The sequence below is a fragment of the Phyllostomus hastatus genome, unplaced genomic scaffold (assembly GCF_019186645.2).
Source record: "Phyllostomus hastatus isolate PE091 unplaced genomic scaffold, TTU_PhHast_1.1 phas_contig_98, whole genome shotgun sequence".
In the NCBI taxonomy this organism is placed as follows: domain Eukaryota; kingdom Metazoa; phylum Chordata; class Mammalia; order Chiroptera; family Phyllostomidae; genus Phyllostomus; species Phyllostomus hastatus.
In genome coordinates, this window is record NW_025333999.1 from 6,995,038 (window position 1) to 7,022,912 (window position 27,875).

The 27,875-nt window shown below is 53.0% G+C and overlaps 2 protein-coding genes across 11 annotated transcripts in view; both read right to left on the bottom strand.

Moving 5' to 3' along the window:
• Positions 1-27,875, bottom strand: part of LOC123828216 (myocyte-specific enhancer factor 2B-like) — a 27,963-nt gene continuing 88 nt past the window's right edge. Inside the window, exons 1-10 of one of the 7 annotated variants that reach the window (XM_045852950.1) lie at positions 20,003-20,054; positions 9,147-9,313; positions 4,317-4,399; positions 3,616-3,819; positions 2,558-2,692; positions 1,464-1,611; positions 1,150-1,283; positions 963-1,056; positions 746-857; positions 1-444 (exon numbers count right to left, since the gene is read on the bottom strand). In XM_045852950.1, coding sequence (XP_045708906.1) covers positions 222-444; positions 746-857; positions 963-1,056; positions 1,150-1,283; positions 1,464-1,611; positions 2,558-2,692; positions 3,616-3,819; positions 4,317-4,370 — 1,104 coding nt within the window. In that variant the 5' untranslated portion in view covers positions 4,371-4,399; positions 9,147-9,313; positions 20,003-20,054 and the 3' untranslated portion in view covers positions 1-221. Of the gene's footprint in view, positions 445-745; positions 858-962; positions 1,057-1,149; positions 1,284-1,463; positions 1,612-2,557; positions 2,693-3,615; positions 3,820-4,316; positions 4,400-6,372; positions 6,609-9,146; positions 9,468-17,231; positions 17,319-20,002; positions 20,055-27,875 lie in introns of those variants that run through there. The other 6 variants (XM_045852948.1, XM_045852949.1, XM_045852943.1 and 3 more) reach the window with 6 other exon arrangements.
• Positions 20,003-27,875, bottom strand: part of BORCS8 (BLOC-1 related complex subunit 8) — an 11,109-nt gene continuing 3,236 nt past the window's right edge. Inside the window, exons 4-6 of one of the 4 annotated variants that reach the window (XM_045852960.1) lie at positions 25,395-25,505; positions 23,711-23,784; positions 20,003-20,099 (exon numbers count right to left, since the gene is read on the bottom strand). In XM_045852960.1, the coding sequence (XP_045708916.1) occupies positions 23,751-23,784; positions 25,395-25,505 (145 nt within the window). In that variant the 3' untranslated portion in view covers positions 20,003-20,099; positions 23,711-23,750. Of the gene's footprint in view, positions 20,100-21,237; positions 22,096-23,168; positions 23,382-23,710; positions 23,785-25,394; positions 25,506-27,875 lie in introns of those variants that run through there. The other 3 variants (XM_045852959.1, XM_045852958.1, XM_045852957.1) reach the window with 3 other exon arrangements.

The following is a 27,875-nucleotide window of genomic DNA, read 5'->3' on the forward strand; positions in this document are numbered from 1 at the left end:
ACGGAGGCCATACATGTTTTATTGGTGGGTACACACTCAGGAAGGGGAAATCGAGCCCCATGTCCATGGATCCCAACCCAACCTTCCTTCTCCAGACCCCCACCGTGAAGGGGGCCGTATCCACTGGGTCTTCTCTAAGGACATGGGGAGGGAGGTGGCGAGCCTACGTGACCTCGCCCAGCCTGGAATAGGGGGCAGGGCCAGTGCCACCCCCAAGTCCACTACCGCGGCCAGCCGTCGGCCGGTAGCCGGCGCAGCGGGGGCCCGGGCCGTAGGGGCTCTGCCAGGGGCCGGGCCAGGAGCAAGGGGTAGGGAAAGGTCTTGGGAAAGTCGCTGGGGCCCCCGGGTGCCGGTGAGAGACGCTCAGACTTGATGCTGACTTGGGGGGTCGTTGGGGAGGCACCGCGAGCTGGTGGACCCTCCTCGCCCAGGCTGCGGCCCCCACTGCAAAGAGAGGAGGAGGGAGAGAGAGCTGTGAGCTCTGTGAGGAAGGGAGGGAAACCAGGAGGTGGCATGGCTTGGGCAAAGGCTCAGCAGGAGGACCTTGGGAAAGGAGGGGGTGGTCATCTCTCTTGGGGCCTCCAAAATAGCCGCCCCCCACCCCCACCTCCGCCAGCACTCTGGAAGGGCTGAGTGCAGGAACAGGAGTGGCCACCAGGTGTCAGCAGTGGCTAGGGGCTTCGGAAGACAAGGAGAGGCCCCACCGCGGAGCCTGACTGGTAGGAGAGGCAGTCAGGGCACTTACCTGGGCTGGGCAGCGGCGGCTAGGGGCCCATCGCCCCTCGAGGGCTGCCAGGGGGCCAGGGTAGGGGGCTGCAGCAATCCCGGGGGCGGAGGGGGGTCTCCAAGGCCATATTCTGGGGGGGCAGGAGGAGTAAACTGAGGCCCCCACTAGCCAGTTTCGAGGTGGTGGGTGGGGGAGTGTGGGCTGCCTAGCAGGCAGGGCTGTGGGGGGCACATACCTGGGGGCCCTGCTGGGAGGAAGGGGAAGCTTCCGAGTGGGGGTCCTGGAGCTGCAGCAGAACATGGACTCTGCAGGCTACCATAGAGGCCTCTCTGTGCAGAGAAAGGGGGAAGGGGGAACTGAGGCCCACACTCAGGCCACCCTACCTGCCCCCCACAGCCCTGACCCTCCTTCCCCTCACTCACCGAGGTGCTCAGTCCCCCTCGGCCCCCTCCCAGGCCACCAGGCAGGTCTGACCTCCGACCGTCAGCTGTCAGGTACAGGGGTGGTGGTGTCTTGCTAGCAAGGTGGCTCGGTGAGAAGAGAGGGTGGGCCAGGCCTGTGGAGCAGGAGACCCCCAGAGAGAGGGCAGGCAGACATGTCATCTACTGAAGTCTCAGGTCCAGAGGTGATAAACACAGCCAAGGAGGGCTAGAGTCAAGATCCACACCCCCACATGCTCCCCTGGGATCTTCTCCCCTGCCTCTCCCCTATGCTTCTGCCTGTGCCTCATGCTTACCTGGGGGCCCAGCTTTGGGGGCTGCTGGCCGGAAGGGGGATGGGCGGCTCTGGGCAGGGAGGGCCTCCCCAAGCCCACTGGAGTCACAGCCTGGTGGGGGCAGGGCCCCATATACCATGTCTGGGCTGGGCATAGCAGGGGCTGCTGGCTGAGGGCAGAGAGGACAGGATTGGTTGGAGCAATGAGGAGGTGAGGGCATCAAGCCCAAGACAGAATATCCCAATGTGTTCAGGGCCAGTCTCCACCTTTCAGAAGCCCTCACTACTCCTCCCTGTGACCTAACCTTACATGGCCCGGCATGCCTGTGTCTGGATCTGTTTCTCCTTGACAGCCAGGCCCAGGGCTGTGGCTTCTCACTCAGCATAGGCCTCCCAGGTGTTTGATGAATGAGGAAGGAAGGAAAGAAGGAAGGAAGGGAGGAAGGGAGGAAGGGAGGGAGGAAGAAAGAGGAAGGAAGGAAGGGAGGAAGGAAGGAAGGAAGGAAGGAAAGGAAGGAAGGAAGGAAGGAAGGAAGAAGAAAGAAAAAAAAAGAAAGAAATACCCTGGCTGGCGTAGCTCAGTGGATTGAGTGCGGGCTGCGAACCAAAGCATCACAGGTTCGATTCCCAGTCAGGGCACATGCCTGGGTTGCAGGCCACGGCCCCCAGCAACTGCATATTGATGTTTCTCTCTCTCTCTCTCTCTCTTTCTTCCTCCCTTCCCTCTCTAAAAATAAATAAATAAAATCTTTAAAAAAAAAAACCCATATCACCTAATGTTTAAAAAAAAGAAAAAGAAAGGAAGGAAGAAAAGAAGAAAGAAAGGAAGGAAGGAAGGAAGGAAGAGGAAGAAAGAAAGAAAAGGAAGAGAGAGAGACAGAGAGAGATGGAGAAAGGAAGGAAGAAAGAAAAGCTATCTGCCTATTGGACTCCCAGTCATCCTTCAAAGCCCTAGCTACAATGCCCACTCCTCCAGGAAGCTTTTCCTGTCTATCTAGGCAGAGACCTACCACCAAACTCTAGGTTTCCTGGCCCTTTTTCAGCCTTAGTCTTGACCATTTGGGCCTAGGAGATGGGGAGAGGGCCACATTTATGGCAAGACAGGGAGTCACTTACATAGAGCCGGGGCCGGGGTAAGGCTGGATCGCCCCCATCACCTGCCAGCCTCCGCAGCTTCTCTCCAGGCCCCTCAGGTCCCTCATCTGACTCCAGCTCTGGTCCATCGAGGCCCACACCCCTCCGCTTCAGTGTCTGCGGGGAGGAAACAAAGCAGGGTGAAACTTCTCCCATCCTAGCCAGGGAGTCTGATAGTATGGGTGACGGGAGAGACCTACCCAGCACTGTGGGTGGGGCAGAGTGAAGGTACAGTCTATTCCAGTAAAATTCCATTGACCAAAGCCCTCAGTGAGTTATATGGTAAGTTTCAACTTTCCCTCTCACTGTGTGTAAGAGAGGGACTGTCCTGTCCTGAAACCAGAGACCCACCGAGGCCTGTTAGCACTGTCCTAACACTCCTCCTGAACACAACTCTGGGTATCTCCATTCTGCATCTACATCAGGGGTGTCAAACTCATTTTCACTGGGACCACATCAGCCTTGAGGTTGCCTTCACAGGGCCAAAATAATTTTAGGACTGTATAAATGTAACTACTCCTTAACAGTTAAGGAGTTGAAATTACACTAGGCCCTCTGAAGGCAACCACGAGGCTGATGTGGCCCCCGGTGAAAATGAGTTTGATGCCCCTGATCTACATCTACTTTGGAGCCTGCATGCAGGAGGTGCTCAATAAATGCTGAGAAACTGAGCACCTGAGGACAATTTTATGGGATTTCCTCAGCTACCTGAGACCAGTGACCTGCATGGTCTTGGATTTCAGTGAGGTCTGCTTGCTCCATGGTGCCTTTTATCTTCTGTTCTGTGCTCACCAAATGGTGACAGGATTAAATGGGATGATGTGTAGGGGGCACATGGTGCAGCCATCCATGTGAAGTGGTTGATGTTTTTATTTCTACTATCCAGGTAACTGCCCCAGAGGGACACTCCATCACCCCCAAACCTGCTGTAACTGGCAGCAAAGCCAGATTGCAACACTTTTGTACAAACCAAGAGTCCTAGTCTCTGAGCCAGCACAGTGCGCTGGCTTTGTGGGCCTGAGGAGCAGGGTCCAGGGTACCTCGAGGATGTCGGTGTTGGTGCGGCTCTCGTGGGGCTCACTGTACTCCGTGTACTTCAGGAGCACACGGTCCATGTCCGTGCTGGCGTACTGGAAGAGGCGGTTGGCACTGTTGAAGATGATCAGCGCAATCTCACAATCACAGAGCACGCTCAGCTCATAGGCCTTCTTCATCAGCCCAAACTTCCTTTTGGTAAATGTCACCTAGACGCAGGACCCACAGGTGAGCAGGAGAAAACAAGGATTTGGAGTGGCATGGGGAAGGGGGAGGGGTGTAACAGTTTCCTGAACACACCTCATGATTCTGTGCCTCTGCACAGGCTGTTCTTTCTGGCTGTATGTCTTACTTGTCAACCTGGCAAACTTCTACTGATGCTTCAAAACCCAGCCCAAGTGACCTCTCCTTTGGGATGTTTTCCTCGGCCTCCTAGGCAGAGCCCACACCCTCTCTGAGCTTCCCCAGCTCTGTGCCTCCCTCTGGTCCAGCCCTCTGAGTTGGGTGTGTTTGTGTCAAGCTCCATCTCCTCTGTGACCAGGGCTTCCATGAATCACGAAAGTGAGCAAATGCTACATCTCAAACTCCAGACCTGGCATCAGGGCTCATTCCCCTACAGTTCCCCCAAATGGCCAGGCCTTTGCCCAGGCCACGTCCCCTGCCATGAAAGCCTTCCCACAACCACTGTTCTACCCAGTGAACCCACCTGCCGATTCCTTTGGTCCAGAATGCGTGAGATCTGTATTTTTTTCCTCCCCATTGTCCTAGGCTGGGCAGAGCGAACTTGGTCTGGGGGAAGAAGAAATGAGGACAGAGTGCGTGGGTGGAGAGGGGGCCGGGCGACCAGCCTTCCTTCTCTGCTCCACCTCCCCCTGCCCGGCTCTGAGCTGAGGTGTTGGGGGAAACCCAGGTAGGCTGGGCCACCCCCACGGCCCCCATTTTCAGCCAGCCCAGAATGCTGTAGATGCTCAAAGAACATCTTTGCACCAATTCCACGTGAGGACAAGGCTGACCCAGAACTAAAGATGGAGGTACAGATGCTCCTGCCGCAGCATCTAAAAACTTACCCCCTGGTAACTGGTACCTGAGGAAGCCTGACCTCTCTGGACATCCATCTGTGCAGTAGGGGTGACAGTGTTGTGTACTGCTCATTGTTGTGGGGGACAAAGTGAGCTAACCTATATCTGCCTGGCGCCTAGCAGGTGCCACTTATGTGCTGCTCTTATGAATATTGGCAAAAGCCTAAAAAAGCCCTCAACAGGCCAGGAGAGAGGGACACCCAATGTAGCACTCAGTAATCCTGAGCCTCTGAAACTGTGCCTGGCCCGCCCACCAGGACCTTTCAACTCATTCAACACACAAAAGCCCCCGAAACAAGGTCAAGGGCTGCAGTAACCCCCCCCCCCACACACACACACAAAACAAACATACATTTAAAAACTGTATTGAGTGTGGAGAAAAGACTAAAAGGAAAAGCTTGTTATGGGAGGTACCATCTGATGGAAATTTACAGGTTGGTTTTCCTTTTTTAAAAAACTGAGGTGCAATTCACATCACACAAAATTTGCCATTTTAAAGTGCATAATTCAGTGGCATATAGTTCACTCACAATGTTGTAGAACCATCACCTCTATCTAGTTCCAAAAATTTTTTTTTTTAAAGATTTTATTTATTTATTTTTAGAGTGGGAAGGGAGGGAAATAGAGAGAGAGAGAGAGAAACATCAATGTGAGGTTGCTAGGGGTTATAGCCTGCAACCCAGGCATGTACCCTGGCTGGGAATCGAACTTGCAACACTTTGGTTCGCAGCCCGCGCTCAATCCACTGAGCTACACCAGCCAGGGCTAGTTCCAAAAATTTTTCATTCCCCCAAAAGAGACCCTATTCTCATGAGCAGTCACTCCCCACCCACTCCCGCAGCCCCAGCGACCACTGACAGTTCATGTAAATGGAACCATACAATGTGTGACCCTTTGTGTCTTTTTTTTTTCATGTTTTAAAGAATTATTTTAAAAATATATCCTCAGGTGATGATATTTTTTAAAAGATTATATTCATTGCCCTGGCTGGTGTGGCTCAGTTTGTTGGGCATCATCCCCCAAAACTGAAAGGTCCCTGGTTTGATTCCCAGTTGGGGCATGTGCCTGGGTTGCATGTTCAGTCCTCAGTAGGGGCACTTTAGGAAGGCAGCCAATTGACATTTTTCTTTCACATCAACGTTTCCCTCCTTCTCTATCTCCCTCTCTTCCCCTCTATCTAAAATCAAAAATAAAAATAATTTTAAAAAGATTTTATTAATTTATTTTTAGAGAAAGGGGAAAGGTGGGAGAAAGAGAGAGAAAAAAACATCAAAGGTTGCCTCTCCTTCTACAATCCCTGAACCTGAAACCCAGGCACGTGTCCTGACCAGGAATTAAACTAGTGACCTTGTAGTTTGCAGAACGATGCCCAACCAACTGAGCCACGTCAGTCAGGGCTTTTTTTTGTTTGTTTTTGATTACCTGAATTTTCTAACTTTCCCCCTCCGTGATTATGGACTCTTTCTGTTAAAAATTTTTAATTACTTTATTTATTTATTTTTCTATCTTTACTTGAGGACATGTTCACTGATGTGAGAGAGAGAGAGACGGAGAGAGACATCGATTGGTTGTCGCACCCCACCCACCACCCGCACGCACTCCCTGGGTGATTCCCCAACTAACTGAGCCACCCGCCATGATTAAAAATCTTTTTTTAAATAACAGAAACCAACCCTGTCTCACCTTCTGCCAGAAGGAGGCGGGGACACCCTGGAAAGGTCTCAGGCTTGGAGCCCTCAGCTCACTCTTTGGGCCCAGAGCAGCTTGGGAGACACCTCAGACCCTGCTCACGGGGATCTCAGATCTCCCCAGTGGAGTCCCCAGAGGTGAAGATGGGCAACTCAAGCAGGGCAGCGTGTCTTCAAAACAAGGAGCGTGTTGGGGTCTGGGCCCTCCCCAGTGCCCACCACACAGGGATCCTTGGGAAGAAGAAATCATGTTGCCTATCGAGTGGCACCCATCGTGCTGTACAGTCAGCCACCCCAAGGTCCCCAAGATCCCTGGCACCCCTCCACCAATTCTGTGACCACACTTTACCCCAAGCTACTTCTATGTCACAGGTGACTGAGGCCATATCATGGGCTTGCCCAGGGTAAGTGGACCTGTGCTCAGGTCCTAGCCAGTTTTGACCCACTGGGCAGCCCTCAGGAAGGGACACTTCTCCCTGGGCCTCACATTGCTGTTCTGTGAGTGAGGTGGGTATGAAATGCAGAGCAGCCAGCACAGACCTGGAAATATGCTCTGGGGAAGTGTAGGGAAATGTACGGTGCTGTAGGTCTGTCTTCACAAGTAGTCGCATCTGCTTCCCAGGGTCCTAGGGACCAGGAGTGTAAGGTGCCTTGACCATCCTATGTGGCCTGCTGTGAGATCCCAGGAGTGCCCTCTACCTTCCCTGGACTGGCTTTCTGAGCAGTCACAACTACGCAGAGCCTGGCCGATGCCCCAGCCCCAGCCCCAGCCCCCTAGCTCCAGATTGATTTGCTAAATTTAACCTCTGGGGCTAATTTTAATCCCTGGCTGGAATCGGGCGGGTTCCCACGACTGGGATGTGTTGCTCTTGCCCTGATGGGTCCCTGGGGGCAGACAGGGGCACTGGTCCGGAGGTCCCAGTGCCAAGATGACTCCGGAAATGCCCCCCACGCCTAGGGTCTCATGGGAACACGGGACTCAAACCTGAGAATCTGGGCCTGGAATATCCAACTTCTCAGCCTGTCCCCATTTTAGACAAGGACATCCTTGCTATGGCAGGGGTCACATAATGGGGAGCCCCATGAGCCAAAAAGTAAAGGGGGTCTCTCTGAACTGAGACCCAAAGGCCAAGACAGGAAATGAGTTCCAGACAGAAGGAACAGCAGGTGCAAATGCCCGAGGAGGGAGAGACACAGCAACAAGACTGGTGCTCAGAGCCCAGGGGAGGGGTCGCAGAGGCAGAGCCACTCTGGGTCCTCTGAGCTATGGGGAAGGCTGAGAGTTTGAGTCTAAGAGTGACGGAGAGCCATGGGAGGGGCTGAGTAAGAAGGGACAGAGTCTGATTTACCATCGAAATGTTTTTCCGTGGCTGCCATGGGGTGGGGGGGTGCGGGTTAGAGATGGCAGGATACTGGAGGGGAGGCCAAGGGCTGCATCCACCTGGGCAGAGACTGGGGGTGAAGTCATTGTACTCCAGGGATCCTTGGGTCCTCCAGAAGGCACCAGGTCTCCGCCATTTCTGGGGCCGGGCCCAACAGGCACCAATTGGCTCACCCAGGGGTTCTACTCCTTTGACTCTCAGTGACCCTGGAACCTCTAGTCCTTACCCAGGAACTAAAATCATCCCCAGCTTTGGCCCCTGAGGGATCGACCCAACACAAAGCTTTGATCATGACCCTCGCTGCTCACACACTCTTCATGGCTCCCTGCTGCCATCAGGAGACAGTTTCAGTTCCCAGCCTGGCCCTGCCCCGGTCAGCTCCTGCCCACGTTCCTCTGCCTTCAACAGATGCTCTCTGCTGGAAAGCCTTTTAGCACCTTCTTCATCTGGCCAACTCTTTTTTTTTTAAGATTTTATTTATTTAGCCCTGGCTGGTGTGGCTTGGTGGATTGAGCACCGGCCTGTGAGCCAAAGGGTTGCTGGTTTGCTTCCCAGTCAGGGCACATGCCTGGGTTGCGAGCTAGGTCCCCAGTGTGGGGTGTGCAGGAGGCAGCCACACACTGATGTTTCTCTCCCTTTCTTTCTCCTTCCCTTCCTCTCTCTAAAAATACATAAATAAAATCTTTAAAAAACAAAATTAAATTAAAATTTTAAATGGTAAATTTTATATATATTTTCAATGACTTTATTTATTTATTTAGAGAGAAGGAAAGGGAGGGAGAAAGAGAGGGAGAGAAATATCAATGTGAGAAAGAGAGAGAGAGACACCCATTGGCTGCCTCTCAAATGTGTCCTGACCAGGGACTAAACCCAGTACCTAAGCATGTGTCCTAACTGGAAGTTAAACTGACAACCCTTCACTTTGCAGAATGACACCCAACCAACTGAGCTACACTGATCAGGGCTCTTGCCCATCTCTTCTTCACACTTCAAATGCCAGCTCAAAAAATTCGTCCCTCTGGGAAGCTGTCCCTGCCCTCAGTCCGACTGCTACAGCCCCCATCCTTCCTTTTAGTTTTGACCCCATCGGGCCGGGAATGTGTGTATCCAGCTCCGTCTCCTCCAAACTGGAAGCCCCTCAGGATAAGATACAGGGGTGACTGAGTAGATTTGGTGAATAGAGCAGGTCAAAAGAGACACATCTGAACTCCCCACAGCTTCCCTCAACAACTTCCTCTCAGACTCCCCCAGCTGACTCCCTTACCCAGAAATACACGCGCATGCAAATCCAACCACTGAGTGGACCTGTCTCAGGCCCAGGTGTGAAGGGCCAGCCAAGGAATGTGGGGGTGGAAGGCCCAGGGTGTGCATATATATTTGTACTTACATGCAAATCCCCACTCCAAGCCGCAGACAAACCAGCGGCCGGTTCTCCAGATGTTGGCGTGATCGGAACTGCTGGGGGGAGGTGGTGGTGGTTGCTGAATGTGCCAGGCACGAGGAGGGAGGCTGAGGTTTGGGGAAGCCTCTTCTGTGCAGCCCCCACACCAACGTCTAGCCAGAAAGCAGAGAGCTTGTGGCATCTGCCCAGCAGAGAGGCAGAGAGATGGACCCATCGACAGGGAATGGAGGGTCATGAGAAATCCAAGAGGGCATCTCAGAGGAGGAAGCATGTATTTGGGCCCCAGTGGAGAGACTGAATGGGATCCTGAGCAAACAGGCAGTGGGGTGGGCATTTGAAGCTGAGAGACAATCCCCTCCTCACCCCTTTCTTTGTACCCTCATGCTTCATTTATTAAGATCAACCATGTCCCAATCACTGTGATAAACGAATCTCATTAGAAGTAGAAAGTAAGCGTGGGCTGCGAACCAAAGTGTTGCAGGTTCGATTCCCAGGCAGGGTACATGCCTGGGTTGCAGGCCATAACCCCCAGCAACCGCACATTGATATTTCTCTCCCTCTGTCTCTCTCTCTCTCTCTCTCTCTCTCTCTCTCTCTCTCTCCCCCTCCCTTCCCGCTCTAAAAATAAATAAAATCTTTAAAAACATTTTAAAAAAAAGAAGTAGAAAGTATAAGTAGACCAGTGGCCAAAGATGACTAGAAAAGTGACCTATCATAAAAATACTATTGGCTCAGATGGTTTTATGACTGTTTTATCAAATCTTATAGGACAGGAAAAGTGCAATGTTATTTAAACAAACTCAGACCTTTGAAAACAATAGGAACTACCCAGGTCCAAAAAGAGTGAAGTATTGACTACAAAAATGGCATTGTTAGCTAGGGATTTCAAGAAATACCTATCTGAAGAGGTGACATTTGACCCGAGACCTGAAGCATAAGAAAGCCAGTCAAATGAAGGAAGAGAGTCAGTGGTGGGAAGATCTGGGGGGAGGGTGGTCCCATCCCAGGAACGGCAGGGGCCAGAGTCAGAATGACGGTGAGTTTAGTGTTTTGAAAAAATCAAAGAAGCCTCTATGGCTCGACAGTGCAGCAAAGGGAAGAAGCAAGTAGGATGGTGGTGGGGAGGGTTGAGGGGTTGGATCAGTCAGTATTTGTGGGCTTTATTCTGAGGGCAATGGGAAGCCATGGAGAGTTTGGGGGCAGGGGAGGGTTGGGATATAAAAATCCCCTAGCACTCTCATGCACTGCTGGTGGGAGGAGAAGGAGGTACAGCCACTGCGGAAAACTGGCTTTTGCTAAACATCAACATATGTCTGCCTTGGGACACCACGATCTCTCCCTTCAGTATTCACCCAAGAGAAATGGGTCTATGCTTTATCAAAGGACACAGACAAGAGCGTTCTCAGCAGCTTCATTTATCATAGCCCCAGACTGGAAATGACCCAAATGCCCTCGATGGTAGTTTCTACAATAGCACAGAAAAAGGATGCACTCAAGCCCCACGCAGCCACCTGGGGGAGTCTCCCAGACTTGTCCCAATTCAACAGTGCTGGACTCCACAGAGGAGACATGCCATGTGAGTCCATTACATGAAGTTCCAGAACAGGCAAAGCTCACTTATGGATGTCAGTCAGCACATGGGCGCAAGGGCAGGTGCTGTGACAGGGCAGTGGGGGTCCTGGGGCCAGGGGTGTTCTACTGGCCTGGTTCAAGGTCTGGGCACAAAGATGTGTTCAGTTTGTGCACATTCATTAGTTCTACTCAGAATGATTTCTATGACTTAATTCTATCAAAGATTTTTTTTAAAGTTTCTGCCTGCTCTAGCTGCCATGGGGAATGGTGTCCGGCTCCAGGTAGGAGTGAGATGATAGGAAGAGGCTAGAGCAGGTATCCAGGCTAGAGACGGGGCCCTGAACTGAGACGGGGTTACAGGTGGGCAGAAGTGCATGGACCAGCTGTTGATGGAGGGGACAGGACACACTGTTAGCACACGCCTGGGGTGGGGGAGGAGTCCAGGGTCCCCGGCCTGAGCATTATGCTGGGGAAGCACTGGGGGTATGAAGGAAGATTTTCATGAGCTACTGGAGTATCATAAACTCTCTACGTTGAGACATGTGGTCACTAATTCAATTGACAAATATCCCTGGGGTCCGTCAGGGCTGACTGTCACTTCCTGGCCTGGTGAGGCCCCTGGTGATGGAAATGGGGGCTGAAATGGATGTCACCTTCCCACTGGCCCTCTCCTCTGGTCTCGCTCCATGGAGGACTCAGTTTTCTCACCTGTGAACGGGAGTAAGAACCCTTCTTCCTTCCACCAGCTGGGGAGGAAGGGGGTGGAGGGGAGGAAAATGTCTCTCAACCTTGTCTTGTGGCCGCTCAGAAGTCATAAAGACTGTGCCTTGGGACTGGGGACACTGAATCAGCATGCCATCTTGCAAGATCATGGCTAAAAGCACAGGACACGCTTGGCGACATCAAACCCCCATTTCCTCCCCTATAAAATCTGAGAACCATGGCCTCAAAGGCTTTGCAGTGAGTGTTTAAGAGAAGAGATCAGGAACGAATCAAGTTCCTCTTCTGGTCTCCCAGTGGGACTCTAATAGGGGGGATGAGCGACAGAGTGCTGCCAGACCCCTGAGCCCAGAGGCTGCACAGCTTGTTGGGGACCCAGGCCGGGAAAGGAGGGTAGGAAAGGAGAAGTGAGAGGCAGGTGGGTGGTGGGGGGAGGTGAGGGTGCACAGGGACTCGGCGAAGCGGGGAGGGGGCGCTGCTCCTGGGCCGCTGCAGCGAATCAGGCCAGGGGCCTGCCTCATGCAACTCAGGCGGTGGTTTCATCACCTGCTCCCCAAGTACCTCATTACTGGCGACAGGAAGAGCCCCTTGGAAAGCCAGGACTCCCCCCCCCCCCGCATTGAGGGCTCTAGTGGCTCTGACCCCAGTTGCCCATGACCCCCCCTTCCAGCTAGGACCTGAGCCTGCCTTCTCCCTGGGGCCTGGGAGGTGGCACCTCAGATTGGGGTTACTGTGTGTGACCTAGGGGCTGGCTCAGCCCACAGCAGCCCCTGGAGCCCCATATCTGCCCTTGGGGACGAGGTGGGCTCCAGCAGTGCCTCTCTTGTGGCCAAAATACCCTGGGCCTCAGTTTTATCTTCTGGAAAATAGGGAGTCGGGGTGCCTGAGTTGAGGGGGGCTTCAGATGTAGGTGCTCTATAGACGCTATTTTTCTTCTTCATCTGTCACTGGGCCCTGACCTTGGATCACTGCTCCTCAGCAGGAAGTGAGGGTGCTCAGCCTAGAGAGAGGGCCCCAGGCATATAGAAGAAGGCTGGGAAACAGCGGGTGGGGAGAAGGCCTATTCTTCAGATGGACTGACAGAGCAGAGGTAGGGAGATTCCCCTAAACACATGCAGAGCCCCAAGTGCCCCCCAAAAAGAAATCCACAGGTGCCTAAAACACAGAGATTCCCAGAAGCATCTGTCACCCAAACTCATATGGATTCTGCATACAAAATACCCCAAAACATGCAGTCCGCAATACATACATACCCCCTAAAACCACATCACTCTACAAAAACCCACAGCCCCCAAACACAGACCCCTCGACACACAGACATCGTGCCTCCAGCACATGCCAATCTCTCAAAGGCACATAGATCCCCAAATACATGCAAACACCCCAAAACACACCAGGCCCCCTAACAACATGCAGTCGCCAAGCTGGTCTCCCATTACGTGCAGGCACCCAGACACAGGTGGGGTCTCATACCTACAGTGGTGTCACCCACCCTCTGGCTTTCTGAGGCAAGGCAGTCAGCACCCCTAGAAAGCTGGGGGTCTGAGGGTAGGGTGTATCACCCATATGCAGCTCTGAATTCCAGAAGCCCAGAATATTCCAGATGGAGAAGACCCCTTGGGGGGTCCCTTTGTTCCTAGTTCCCTCTGGCACCCATGGGGAAACTGACACCCACTGGGGCACCCTCGGACCCACCTTCATAGACCCCTCCCCAGGCCTGCTCCCAGGAGGGCCCACTGTGGCCATGCACTGAGAGGTGAGGGCTACAGCTGTGGACCTGGCCAGACCAAGGTTCAAATCCTGGCTCCACCACACACTCATTGCCTGAAGTGCTCCAAGACTCAGTTTCCCTGCTTGTAGGAGCTCCTCCTACACCTTGTTCCTACGCTTGGGGAGGCCTCAAGTACCAGAAATTCTCATACAACCTCTGTCCCTTTCTGGGCACCTGACACACCAACCCCAGAGAGCCCTTCCACTTTCCCAAAGCCCAGGCTATGCCCTCCCCCTGGAATGCCCAGGTCTGAGTAGCTGTCCTTCCAGGACCGGCAGAAACCCCTGCTTCTGGAAGCACCAGTTTCCCCAGGCAGGATCCCTCTCTCCCTGCAGCACTTAGCCCTAACGGATACTTTTGTGCTGCTCTGTTGCTTTCTTCAACAATACTGTCCCCCCAATGAGGACTTCTACTCTGTGAGGGCAAGGATAGCCTCCTCCGCACCAGGCATACAGCAGTCCCCCAGTCACCCTTCCCAAATGAACAAGCAAACACTGACTTAGCAAATGGAAGAAACATTGGCAACTGTTGAAGTTTTCTTTTAAACACCTTGTGACCCACAAAACCCATTTGAGGCTCCCATCTGGCCCATAGGCCGCCAGTTTGAAATCCCTGCTCTGAAGAGCCAACAGCACAACAGCCTGCTGGATGGTGTTCGTGCCCTCTCAGGCCGAGGGACTGACCCTGCAAAGGTCCCACGGCCACATCGGAAGAAACCATGTCCCAAGGACGGACAGGCCCAGCTTAGCACATGCTCACCTGACACTGAGCCGGTTTCTCTGTCACAGACAATGCAAATGGAGGCCTGCTGCCCAATCCAATTTCCCTAGGGACTCGGGATCCTGACTCCTGGGGCCAGAGACACTCTACATTCAGAACCCAATGCTGTTGTCCAAGGCAGATTGGAGCCCAGGGCCACCCAAGGCCCCCAGTGAGGTCCCCAAAGCTGCAATGCAGCTGCAGGAACAGCCCAAATTTTCCCTCTCTTTGTTCCAGAGAAAGATCTCCCTGTGGGGCCCCAGAAATTCATCCCCGGAGGCCTAGGCCTCCCTGCTTGGGAAATTAGCACATCTGTCAGTGCTGGGCAGAAGGGATTCAGCCCACAGCCCCACAGACTCAAGACACAGTCAGCAGGGACTCCAAGACAGGGCCTTGGGACATCCCTGGTCTCCACTCTATTCCCATAAATGTCTGAGAGCCCACCAGGTGCCAGGGGACACAAGGGTAGGGAGAGGGCAGATTCAGCCTGGCCTCCCCCATTGCCAAGTCTTGTGGGGGAGGTAGGAACAGACATATAACTGTGTCAGGGACAGAGGTCTTCAAGAAAGAAATTCAACAGGGGGAGGCAGTGGGTGGTGCTGGTAGGAGCTGCGTTGAACAGAGGGGCCAGAGGGCTTTTCTGAAAAGGAGGGAACCTCAAGGATGACAGGACACCAGCCGTGTAGGTCTGTGGGGGACAGACTGCCTTGTGGAAGGAATGGTAGGTGCAAAGACCCTAAGCAGGAACATGCTGAGCAGGTTCCAGGCTCAGTGGAAGCTGGTGTGGCTGGGACAGGGCAAGTGAGGGGCAGATGGAGACCAAAGAGGGCATGGAGACTGCAAGGGGCCTGGGGGATCAGGGTAGGAGGTCAGACTATAGAGCAATGGGGAGCTGTGAAGGGTGTGTGAGCAGGGGAGTGCTGCAGTTTGATTCAGGATTTCCAGCAGAACCAGTGGCTGCAGTAGGGAGGAGCCCTGTGTGGGCAGGAGGCCAGGACAGCATCCATCAGGAAAGAGTGAGGGCTGTGGGTGTGGAAAGTGGACGACACAATCCTGTTCCTACAGCCATGGTTCATTGTGCCAAGTCTTGATTGCTCCCTGTCAAGGTCCCCACCTTGACCGTGAGTGAAGCTGAGCCTGGAGAACAGGCCAGTGAAGGCATTGGACCTGAGGCCTCCTTGGCCCCTGGTGGAGGGTGGGGTCGGGTGGACCTGGATGGGGCTCTTAGGCACCTCTGCTTGGTCACAGTTCGGATGGCACCTCATGCCTGGGCCCACGCACCACCTCATTTATACACATGGCCCACCTGACCCATAGACAGCCCAGTGAAGCGGAGATAGCTGCTGCATTTTACACAGGAGGAAGCAGGCTTCTTCCCAGGGCCATGGGACAAGACTTCTCAGATCCCTACTCAAGCCTGGGCCTGTACCGCAGGGTTGTCCTGTGGCCACCCCGTCTGGGAAGAGGGCCTGGGCACCACTGCAGTCTGAGACACTTGTTCCTGAGCCTGGGGTGAAGGGGCAGCCTCACAAATCCCCGTGATACACACCCGGAGAGATACTTTTAGGAGCTCAGAAACGGGACCCAACCTCTGTGTATACCTCAACGACTGGGCTGCAGTGAGCTCTCTCACCCCAAATGGGATCCCAGGCATATGATAAATGCTCTCTGAAAAATCACATTTGTCTCCAGGTACATGTGCTTCAAATCTTCCAGAAGTCCAAACCCCCAACATGTCTACACTCATTGCATCTGAGTTGAGGTTATAAATGATTTTAATTCCCTTTTTCCTCTTAATTTCTATTTTTTAGATGTCTGCCTGGTTGGGTAGTTGGAGATGGGAGGGAGGTAAGATGGAACTTAAATGACAGGTCACAGGGGCAGCTACAGAGCTCAGAGAGAGGAAGCCACCTGTCTGAGGCCACACAGAAAGCTGGAGCCCCTCACTCCTAGCTTTCTTCTCTCAGGGTCTGGGGGTCCATCTTGTGTTCCATCCTTTCTCTGAGGTGCCCGGGAGTCTGTACCTGGCCTCCGTCTTTCCTCCTACAAAGTGGGGACTTCAGACCAGATAATCAGCTTCCAGCTCTCCTAGATGAGTCCCCGGGGCCCTGAATATCCAGAAATTTCATTCCCTGTAAGCCAAGATTCACTCCTCAGCTCAGACAGGTGGTAGGAGGCAGGCATGGGACAGGAGGGGGTGAGCCTGACTTCAAACCCGACACGCCAGTCCTTCCGAGTTTAAATACTTTTTTGGAACCTAGTTCCTTTACGCTAAGAGCCTAAGAGTTCTTGTATCCAGATGCCAAAGAGCCACAGGTCCTGACATCCCCCAGGGAGGATTTCTTGGTCAGGCTAGGCAGGAGGCCTCAGCTAATTCTGACTTCTCAAGTCTGCAGCTGGGGACTGAGGGTGACCAGGGACCCCAGTTGCTGACCAATATCTGCAGCCCTGGACTCTGAGAAAGGTGGAGAGAAGAGGACCATTACCATGAAAGTAAGAGCCTCAAGTTTGTCAGGTGGTAAGTCTTGTTCCTATACCCATGTCCCACATGGGGACACTGAGGCACAAGGAAAGTGGTAGCCCCCCCCCCTTAAAGGCAGCTGTGACCCACCACCTCGGAGCTCTGTGCCTACTGTATGGGCACCCCGTGGGTCCAGCAGAGGCCCCACTTTTGTTGCATGAGGCATAGACCCCATGCACAGGTGAGGGTCATAGCAGTCACAGGCACACAGAGATGGTCACACCGCAGGTGGCTCTGGGGCCATGACACATGAGGGTACACCCACAGCAGGAAGGCATGGGGTTGTGCACAGGAGCCTCAAGGGTACAAAAAGGGGTGTTTCAGGAGAGGAGGACACTGCAGCCCATAGACCAGACACACAGGTCACAGACACATGACAGGGAGTCTGGCACCCCGACTTTGGACACACAATTCCTCTCCAGCTGACATAGAAATCCTCAGCCACATGCCCCTTGGACACACAACCTCTCAGAAACACAACCGAAGGACTCACAACCCCCCCCACGACATACCCTGCCCTTCAGGCTCACACCCCTCGGATTCACACTCTTCTGACTCACTCACACCCTTTGGACACACAACTCCTTGGACTCACAATCCTAGGACGCACACCACTAGACATAGAACTTTCGATGTACAGCAGCACACTCAGACCTCCAAACGCAGCCCAGCCCACAGATGACATTCAAAGGACACCGCACGAGCCTGGTCCCGACGCCACACGCACCTGCTCTGTCCGCCTGGACCCTCGGAAGAGCGCAGGGAACTGCAGCAGCTGCACGGAGCGCCCGGTACTCCGCGGCCACAGGTGCCTTCAGAGCCGGGGCCCTGCCCCCTGGAGATGATTGGGCCGAATGATATCATTTGCATAGAGGGCGGGCACTAGGGCGTGGCCCCACCTCAGAACCAGGAGACAGACTGGGAAGGACCGGGAGATGCGTGTAATGAGGGAAAGGGATGGGGAAGGGGTTGGAACAGACCTGCCAGACTTTCCCCGCCTGCACTGGGCTCCCTTGACCCTACTGTGATCCTGACCCTAATTTAGACCCTGTCTTTAATCACAGCCAGCCCCAGCACTAGACTTACTCTATCCTGAGTGAAATATAAATCCGTCCCTGGTGGTTCCAGTAACAGAGCCCTTCTCAAAGCTAACACTGACCCTTGCTCTCAGATGAAAGGGGTTCTGGAGTCATCTGTGTGACCTCATCCATCTGCAGATGGATGACAGACCCTCGATTTGCTGGGCACCCTCCTCCACTTCAAAGGGCAGCCAAAGGGGGCTTCTAGGACTGGGCCCCAGCCCAGGCCTCTAAATCCACATCTTCCCTGGGATCCCAGAACTGCCCAGCCAGGTCCAGAGGAGTGTCACAGGCGAGTGAATCAATGTGAAAAGAATTACAGGGTGAAGATAATGCTGGACTCGGTGATCCCATAGAAGCCCCCAGTCTGGAGGAGGCAGAGCAGCTGCCACATACTCCTCCAGCCCCTTGGAGTCAGGACTGGGCCAGAGATGTCAGGAAGGGCTTCCCAGAAAAGGGGATAATTTGTACTGTGTCTTGAAGGCTGAGTAGGAGTTTGCCACTGGAAGAAAGGTTTTCCAAGGGAGAACAGCCTTTGCAAAGGTGCAGAGGAAGAGTGCAGAGGGTTCTTTGGTGGGAGAGATGAGGAAGATGAAGCTGGAGCAGGAACAGATGTGGCTGGGAGCCCAGGGAGAGGCTGCAAGATGGAGAGGAGGTGGTCATTTTTGGACAGATGCAGGTGGGTTACATGGCAGCCTGGTGTCCACCTTCTGAGAAGACAGCAGGAGATGGCTGTACTTCTGTACTCAGGAGTGAGCATGTGGAGATATGTGTGGGGGACACTAAGGCAGGGAACAGGCTTGTGCTCCTTCCCACGGCTCAGTTTACCTATCTGTGACATGGGCAGTTTGGACTCCTAGGCTGGGCACAGATTTCTCCTTGGACATAAACCCAGGATTCATGCTGTGCCATAAGGTGCGGACCAGGGGCTCTGCCTCCCCCACCACTGCCACCACTGCACCTCAGTGTCCGATGACAGATACTCCAGTTTCCCAAGGACACACTGGAGCCCAGGCCAGTCTGGGGGGCTTCTGCTTTGATTCCAAGGTTCAGAACAAGGCTTGGGGAGTGTGGAAGTGGCTGGGGAGCCCCAGGCCCCCCAAGGGCCACTCTGTTTACCTGTGGCAGCCTGCTGTCTCTGATGCAACAGGCAGGCTCTGGTTACATAAGAGCAGCAGCTGGAGCAGCTCTGGGAGCAGCAGGGGCATAGTGGGAAGGGTGGGACCCACCTCTTGCCCCCTCCCATTACTGGGGCTCCCTCCTTTGTTCCTGCACCCCCATTCCATCTTCTATCATTCACATCCTGTTTCCTATAATGGTCCCTCCTTTTTCCCTTGCCGCTGTTCCTATCCTATGCTCTTCTCCTGTACTCTCTCCACCATTGGCTGTGTCACTCTTTGTGGACCCCTGTCCACCACTGGGAGTCAAGATATTCAACCTCAGTCTTCTCAGATGAGGAGGCACCTTAGTTACTGGAGTAAGATGTTGGAGGGTGGAGGGGAGGGTTGTGAGGAGAAATGGGTGAAGGAGGTCAGGTGGAGGGATCTGAAGATGGGGGAGACCGGGGTGAGAGGGTAGTGTGGTGAAGCTACCTCTCCCAAGTCCTCTTCCTCCAGATCCTCTCCCATAATGTCAAGCAGAGGAAGGTTTTGAAAGACTCTCCATGGCAAGGATAGTGTGGTCCAGCAGGTAGGGCCTTTAGTTAAAGGACCATGGGTCCCCATCCCAGCTCCAATGCCCACTTTTAAGGTCCACCTTTAATGTCCCCTTCTCCAAAATCCTTCTCTCTCCCTCTCTCATTTGGGGTTCTTCCATCCCCAGTCCAGTGCTGACCCAGTGGTTTGGGATGTCTGTGTGCAGCTGTTTCCTCCAGCCTGAGGGTTCCTTGGGGCCAGGCCCAGTGTGTGGCAGCACCAAAGGGGCATCTCCATGGGTTTCTTGCAGAACAGGAGAGCCTGAGAGAGGGTATGAGTGGTGGAGGAGCACTGGGACCAAGTTTGGAGCATGCAGAGGTCTCACTTGAGGGATATGGCAGAGCTAGGAAGGGATGTACCAGGGCAGGACCCTCAGAGCAGAACTGAAATAAAACCATGACTTGGACTAGGGGATAAGGACAAAAAGCCAAACTCAAGTCCGAGGTCCACCTTGACCACTGCGGCCCAAGCTGGGGCATTGCTGCCCTCCTGGGCCTCCTTTTACCCTATCCACAGATCTGAAGACTTGGGTGGAGCAAGAGTGGGAGTGGGTGGAGAAGCCACACTTCACCAGGGCTGGGATCCCTTCTAGATCCCTCTCACACTCATGTGTGCTAGACTCCTGCCCGAGCGAGGCACGGGGAGCTCACTGCTTCTTTCCCAGCCGCCCTCCTTATCTCTGGGGCTCTGTTGAGAGCAAGTCCTAATGAGCAGGAACGTCTTACCCTCTGAGGAGGGAGACCTCCAGCCCGTCTAGAACGCGTGGGGGCAGATGCAAGATCTTGATGAGTAGTCCAGCCTCAAGGAGACTTAGTTGGCTCTCTGAAAAATGGAATCGAGGACATAGGAGAAAAAGGGCTAAGGATCACAATGCATCCATCTCAATGAGCCAGGACTTCTGACCTTGACCCTTCGGAAGCCGAGTGCCCGGCCAAGCCTTTGCCTCTTGCGCCCTCTAGCGACCAGCTAGGACGGGGCGTTTACGAGTGTTTAGAGGGTGGGATGATCATGCAAATTACCAGGCTTTCCCCACACGCTTCCCCTGCAGGCCCTTGGACTCGGTTTGAGAGATCTGACTGGCCAGAGTCCTGCACAGAACTCTTTGAGATGACTGTTAGTCAGTCTCTGGCTAAGGTTGTGTCCAGGAGCTGTGGGTGGGGGGTGGCCCTCGAAAGGTCTGGGGTACCCAAGAGCTGCCCCCTACTACCCTACAGTGCCCTTGGGATACGTGCAGTTACCTCACTTAGCTGCCTTTCTGTCCCGCAGGTCTGAACCCTGGGGCCAGGGCTGCCCTGGCTTGCTCACCAGGGCATCCCCTGGGCAGGCAGGGCCTGGCACACAGAGGGCTGTCAATACGTCCTGGATAAATGACTTCATGGTGGACAGGTGGAAGGAGAGACTATGTGAGGCACTGTCAGATTAGTCAAGAGGGGTGACTGTAGGGGCCACACACCAGTCAGGGCCTCAATGGGATGGACCTCAAACAGAGCTGGGGCAGTGGAGACGAAGAATAGCAGCACAGGGCCCCCCCAATACACCCTAGGAGGGGAGAGGACTGACTCCCATTTCCTGGTAGTGGGAGGCAGTTCTTTCCTTAACACCTCCTGTGTCCTTGAACCCTCTCCTAGGTCCTCAGGGTCCTCCACAGCCCTGATATCCCACCAGAACCCTCTGTCTCTGCCCTAGCTTTTCCCTGGCCCTTGCCATCCTTCTCTCCCAACCACCCACAGTGCTAAGGGAAGTATCCTTCCTGGATCCTGGGGGATCCTTCCAGAGCAGTGGGCCTGGGACCCCAAACCACTCCATTCTGATCTTCCTGACACATTTTGCACAACACTGTGTTGGCACACAGCTGGCCTTGGGGGTGTAAAGACCATGGGTCATAACTTCCCAGGCCTAGAATTCAAAGAGAGCAGTGTTGACTCTTCTGTAGTTAGCAGACACAGACTCAAAGCAATTTTGGCAAATACAGTAATTTAGGAATTAGTGCCAGGTACAGCTGGATCCAGGGTCCCATGGTAGCTTCACCATATGGCCTACACCCAGGATGGGTGTTTCTGCTTGAGGCAGAATGGAGGCCAGACAGGCATGTATGTGAATGTCCACCTCAACCTGCAGAGAAGGTCCAGTCCAGCCTTCCTTGTCCATATGGAGAAATGGAGGACCAGCGAGGGCCAGTTCTAGGCCCCATGTCACACAGCATGTCAGAGGCAGACTGGGACCAAATCAGGGAGGGGGTTGCTTCCTCTAGCTGTGTGACCTTGTATAAGTCACACCACCTCTTGGAGCCTCTCTTTTCCCATCTGTATTTAAGGGTGATACCCACCTTATTGGGCTGTTTAAAGATGAAAGAAGACTGTGGCAAAGCCACAAACACAGCGTGGTCAAGGGGGATTAACACAGTGACAGTTATTGGTCCGAAGGGACGTGGCTAATGTGGGGTAGGAGTCCAAGGACAACAATACCTTGTCTCAGGAAGCTAGGGGCAGGAGTGAGAGGACTGTGCTGGCCACACTTGCTCAGTCTTTGGACCCTGATAGGTCTCACAAGGTTGTGTCCAAGGGTCCAACTCTGGTCTGGCTTGGGGAGGCAGGACAAGGGTCAGGACAAGGAGGTCTGAAAGGCCCCTGGGGCTTCAGGATGACCCCAGTGAGGTGATACCTGAGGCAGGGGCCTGATAGGGGCAAGGGAAGAGGAGAAGCCCCAGGACACTGGAGGTCTTGGTGTGACTGCACTTTCAGTCATCAGTGGTGACCCTGCCTTGCCCATCTGAGCCTCTGTTTCCTCTTCTGTAAAATTCAGAGCTGTATGTAGGACCCTGGGAGAGGCAAGTGAAGAAAGAGGCTGGGGGAGGCCAAGCCTTCATCCCTTGAAAGTCACCACCAACATCAGGGGGAGCAGCTTAGTCAGGGGCGGGGGGTAGTGGGAATGGAGGCTCTAAGAGGGGAATTTGGGTGGCAATTCTGGGGAAGAGCAGAACAGTGTCTGTAGGGACAAAGGTGGGATCAGGAGGAGCACCGAATGTTTTACTCAGCAGGGGTACAGCAGCAGAGGGACAGCAGACTACTGAGGGCGTAGGGAGTGCAGCAGGGCAGTATCCTTGAGGTATAAGGGTGGGAGGGACCAAGGCTCAGGGGATGGGACTCGGAGATGCCTCAGCAGCCCCTCCCAGATATCCTTCCAGCGATCCCACCCACAGTCTGTGGGATTGCTCGCCACCCCCAAGCCCAGAGCTAGGCCTGCCACTTGGCTGGTGCTTTGACTGCATGTGTGTAAACTCTGCTCCCTCTTGGCTCTGAGGGCTGCTGCTCTAGGGGCCACAGGGTCCCTGTCCATGCATCCACAACCCTCAGAGAGGGCCCCCATGGTACAGAATACTATCACAGCAGATGAGCAGAGGCTCTGAGAGCTTACAAGCCAGGGGCTCAGTAACTACCTCAGGTACCTCTGATTGGCCGGGGTCTGTCCTGCATGGGCACAAATTAACAATATACCACTCCTGTCTTGAGGCCACACTCTCCTCACATGGTCAACCACACCTCCCAGTAGTGGTGCCCTCCTGCAGTTCTCTATCATCGGGTTCTGAGCCTGGCCATATGGCTAGCTGTGGCCAATGCAACATCTGCAAATGTGAAGCAAGTAGAGACTGGAAGAGCCTGTGTGGACTGGGGCTGCTCTCCTGGTGCCCAGCCACCAGAAGCCCAGGCTGGCCTGCTGGAGTGGCCACATGGAGGTTGAGAATTGGATCCCCTGCAGCCAATGGTACCAGTCAAGGGTCAGATATGTGAGGCCACCTCTGACTATTGGCCCCACAGAGCTCTGACTGCCACATGATTGGCCCCCAGCTGAGCCCAGCCCCAATCACAGAATCACAAACAATTAGATTGGTACTGTAAGCCACTAAATTTTGGGCTAGTTTGTCATGCAGCAGCTGACTGCTACACTACACATCATCATATGCAGCAGTGCCCTCTCTGCCATCTGAGTCACTTTCACAGAAGAGAAAAGCAGAGAGAGGGGAAGAACTTGCTCAGGGTCACACAGCAGGTCAGCAGTGGAGTGAAGAGATCAGAGCTGGGTGGTAACCGCCATGCTGGGTTCTGCCTGAGAGAAGGTGTGTAAGTAAAGCCAGCAGCTGGCATATGGCAGGGCAGGGAAATGTGGGATGCCTTTTCTGCCCTGGAGGAGTCCTTAGGATTGGGATAAGGCCTATGGCCTGAATAAGGGGAAATGGCAGAGAGCATGAGGGAGATAGGCTGACAGTCACCCTAAGCGGCAAAGGGTACAAGGTCCCCCACACCCTGCATCCTCCCACTGACCAAACCATCCTTCAAGCCTGAGGATTAGATGGCATGTCTCTTCTTGGACAATTAAAGGGTGGGTTAGTTCAGAGCGTGGAGGACAGAAAGGCCCCTGCTTTATTCAGCACTGACCTGGTTGGAGGGGCCAAAGCCCTCAGAGTCTCTTCTGGGATCAGGCTGAGGAGGGCAGGGGCAACTCCTGGGGGCTGAAATAAAACATGGGCAATAGCCATGAGGCCAAAGTCAGAGGCTATGAAGCTGAGGTCAGAGGCCATCAGGTCTAGTTAACTAGGCTGGAGTATGTGTTCAGGTCACCCTCCTAAGACCCCGGCCTGAACCTACAGGGCATCCTCTGTAAAGATGGGACCAGCCACCAGCTTCAGAGGTCACGCTTGGGGCTCATGCATGTCTGCACTTCAAGCCCACAGGGCTGGCAAAGAGAGGTGCTAGCAGTGCCTCCAGGCTTTCAGAAGCACTTGGCATTTTCAAAACAGAAGGCAAAAGCAGGGCATTTGAAAGCACTTGGGAAACCATGAGTTCAAAGCAAAAAGCTATTGCTTTTTTGAGGCTCTGCTATAAGCAGGGCACTGTTCGAGGCACTTTGTGGAGTCAACTCTAGTGATGCTGTCACCAAACCCGCGACACAGAAGCCAAAGCTAGTCGTTAATGCAAATGAATCCAGACAAACCCTTGCACACAACCCTCAGAGGGGAAACTGTTGCACATACATTTTTATAAATTCTCAAGGCTTAAAAAAGAAAAGATTTTACTTATTTATTTTTAGAAAGCAGGAAAGGTGGAAGAGAGGGAGAGAAACATCCATATGCGAGAGAAACATGGATCAATCTTGCAATGCCCCCAACCAGAACCTGGCCTACAACTCAAGCATATGCCCTGATGGGGAATGGAATCCATAACCTTTTGATTTGCAAGACAATGCCCATCCCACTGAGGCACACCAGTCAGGGCAAGGCTTTTGTTTTTGATAATTCTCCTGTCTTAGTTCTCATACAGAACAACACAGAGGTTGTCTTCTTTCTAAATACCCTGTGGAGGACAGGCAGGCCAGACCCCCAAGCTGCAGGCACCAGATACATGCCAAGGTAGAGTTACAGAATGTATGTTCATGTTCAAATGCATATTTATTAAGTTATAATGAAAACAAAAGCAAAAAGCACTCTTTCCCCGAAAACTCTTCCCAGTGTGCAAGGACTGTAAGTGCTTTCATTTTTATACCACGTGGTCTTCAGCTCAAAGCCTCCTCTGGCTCTGGGAGCATCCCCTGCTGCCCACCTCCCTGACCCCATCTCCCCTGCTCAGCCACTGCAGGCACACCTGTCCCCTAGCTCCCCAGCCCCAGGGCCTTTGTCCTCACCACTGTCCCACTTGGAATATCATCCCGAGTCTTTCCATCATCAAGTCTTACAGGCTTCTGCTCGCAACCCCTCCGACACATTAGAGAAGCCCCATATTCTGTGTTTTCCTTTGGACATGTCTGAAAAGCTCTGGGTCTGTTCCATGTATATCTGGTTGCTGTGCGTCTCCCTGTGAGACCACAAATGTGCCTGTCCCAGTCACCTCTCTGTTCCCAGCACCCAGCCCAGGACCAGGCATATAGCAGAGCTCAGGATCTGGATACTGAGTGACTGACCCCTTCTGTCGCAGGCACCAAAGGACAAGAGGAAGCCACTAGACACCATGAGATGAGGAAAAGGAGCTGTCCAAGGAGCAATAAGCAGCAGATCCTGGCTGAGTGGCGAAGGACCTTACAGAGAGGAGGGTGACAGCAGCAGGGGCTTGTGGTCCCGAGAGCTACCTGTGGCCCTGGGCGGTGGCATTCATGTGGTCCCGGATGTTGATGGCCTGTTTCAGGAGACCCTCCACACTGCGGAAGTAGACGCTGCTGTCGACGAGGTTCTTCACGGCACTATAATGGGAAGGCATACCCAGTAGACACCACCTGCCTCACTCACCAAGTGGAGCTCAGCAGGTACCTGGGGGATTCCGTGGGCTTCCCTGAGGGGTCATCATGAACTCAAAGTTTAGATTTTCCCGTCAAGCCTAGAGGACATTATGTGACAAGCCTAGAGGACATTGGGTGACAATCCCTGCTGCAAGGCCATCCAATGTTCTGAAGGAACTATAAGCATGTAAAGATGGCCTCAAAAATAAATACCTTGCTTTCCTCTTAGATAATCTATTCCTGCCTCTGAAGGAAGCTTATCAACTCGACCCAACAGCTCTGGAAGTGAGTTAGACAGAAGCAGGATAACTCATCACCATTAGGGGGCACTGCTGCAAAGCTGCGCTCAGCCCACGGGGCGGCACCACACTGATGACGGTCTAGTGAATGTCCCTTTGTATGGCACTACAGGCACATTTACCAAGCCCTACGGGGCCTTGCTAATGCCAGGAAGTCACCCGTGTAACACCATCTCCAATAAAAGTAAAAGTGTTGTTTTAAAGTCCTTCTCCTAAAGAAGAAAAATCACTTCTATTTATTATCAGGGAGGGATCTGCTTGAAAATGGCAATGAGATCAAGGGGAGGGGTGTTTGCTGTCACCCACTCTGTTAGCTTATTCATCTTAGGCCACCAAGTGCAGTCAAGTTTTCTAGCATTCAGTTGCCCAACTTGATTAAAAAACTCACTAATATAAGCTCACTACTGAATACTTTACCTCAATTTAACATCTTTCAATTTTACACAAACTGTTAACACTGCATAAAGCATTTCAAACAACTAAAAGCCAAGGGCTTTTGTTGTTGGAAATATGTTCTTTTAGCACTGAAGAAACTCACATCTCACTGAAGAGAAGCACCCACAGCTCAGGGCACACTGGCCTCCTGCCTTGTCCAACATGGGCCAGTGGAACTTTCTGTAATTTGAGAGATACTTTCTCTATCTACTGAGAGAGCTGCTCAGCACTTGAAATGTGGCTAGAGAGACTGAGCAGCGGAATCTTTCTTTTTATTTCATTTTAGTGCATATGTGCATTTAAATGTGCAGCCCTAGTGGCCCCTGCTCCTCAGTTAGATGGTACAGCTAGAGGGACCAGGAGAAAGTAGAGACTTTGACACACTCTTTCTTTAGCATGGACCTTGTTGACAAGGTCACAGCTGTCCCAGAGCTGTTCAGCAGCCCTGAGAGAGAACATTTTTATTTCCCTACTCTTCCTTGAGCTGAGGAGAGTGCTTGTAACCACCATCCTCAGGAAGACGCCATCTGTCCAAATCCTCTCCTGTCCCATTGAGGGGCTGCCTGCTGATGGCAGAACATTCAGCTCAGTGGCCCTGGCAGCAGGACTTCCTGTCAAGGAACCTTCACCCACACGACAGAAACAGGCAAGCAAACCCCACAGTGCCACAGATGAGAAGTGCTGGGAGTGTCCAGCCTCCACCAAATGACTCATAGGTCATGCCAGGGGCAAATGGCACCTCTAAATATAGTGGCCAAAATCTTGAGGCAAATGGACCAGCCAGGGCATTGAATACCAATGAGGGAACCAACAAAAGCACAGGAGACAAGGCTGGCAAAGCTGCCACGAAGCAAAGAAACACCAGCTACTGCTTTCCACCCTCAAGCATCTTTCCCCTTGGGGCAAACAACCAATCTGAAGATTTACAGAAAATTAAACAAACAAACAAAAATGGTACACCCACAGCAGTATTATTCACAAAAGCTAAAATGTGGAAGCTACACAAATGCCCACTGACAAATGAATGGATAAACAAAATGTGGAATTTTGCTCAGCCTTAAAAAGGAAGAAAATTTCAACACATACTACAACATGGATGAACCTTCACATTATTCGTAATGAAAGAAGACAGACACAAAAAGACAAATACTGTGTGATTCCATTCATGTGAGGCCTAAGAGTAGTCAAATTATAGAAACAGGAAGTAGAATGGTGAGTGCCAGGGGATAGGGGAGCAGGTGTGAGAACTTAGTGTTTAATGGAGACAGAGTCTCAATTATGCAAGATGGAAAGTTCTGGAGATGGATGGTGGTGGTAGTTGTGCAACATTGTGAATGTACTTAATGCCACTGAACTATACATTTAAAAGTGGTTAAGATGATAAATTTTATGTTTCCCAACCCTTATTACACCCTCCCATGACAGATGGGAAGGAGGTCTGCACTGAGAAGACACTTGCCAGAGGTGCACAGAGGTTGAGCACAGTGAGAAGTGCAGGCCTAGGCTGGAATCTGCTGTGTGGCCAGGTGAGTTGAGATCCACATGCCTCCCCACTCAGGGTCGGCAGGACAAGGCTCACCAGGGAGCTAGCTGAGATGCT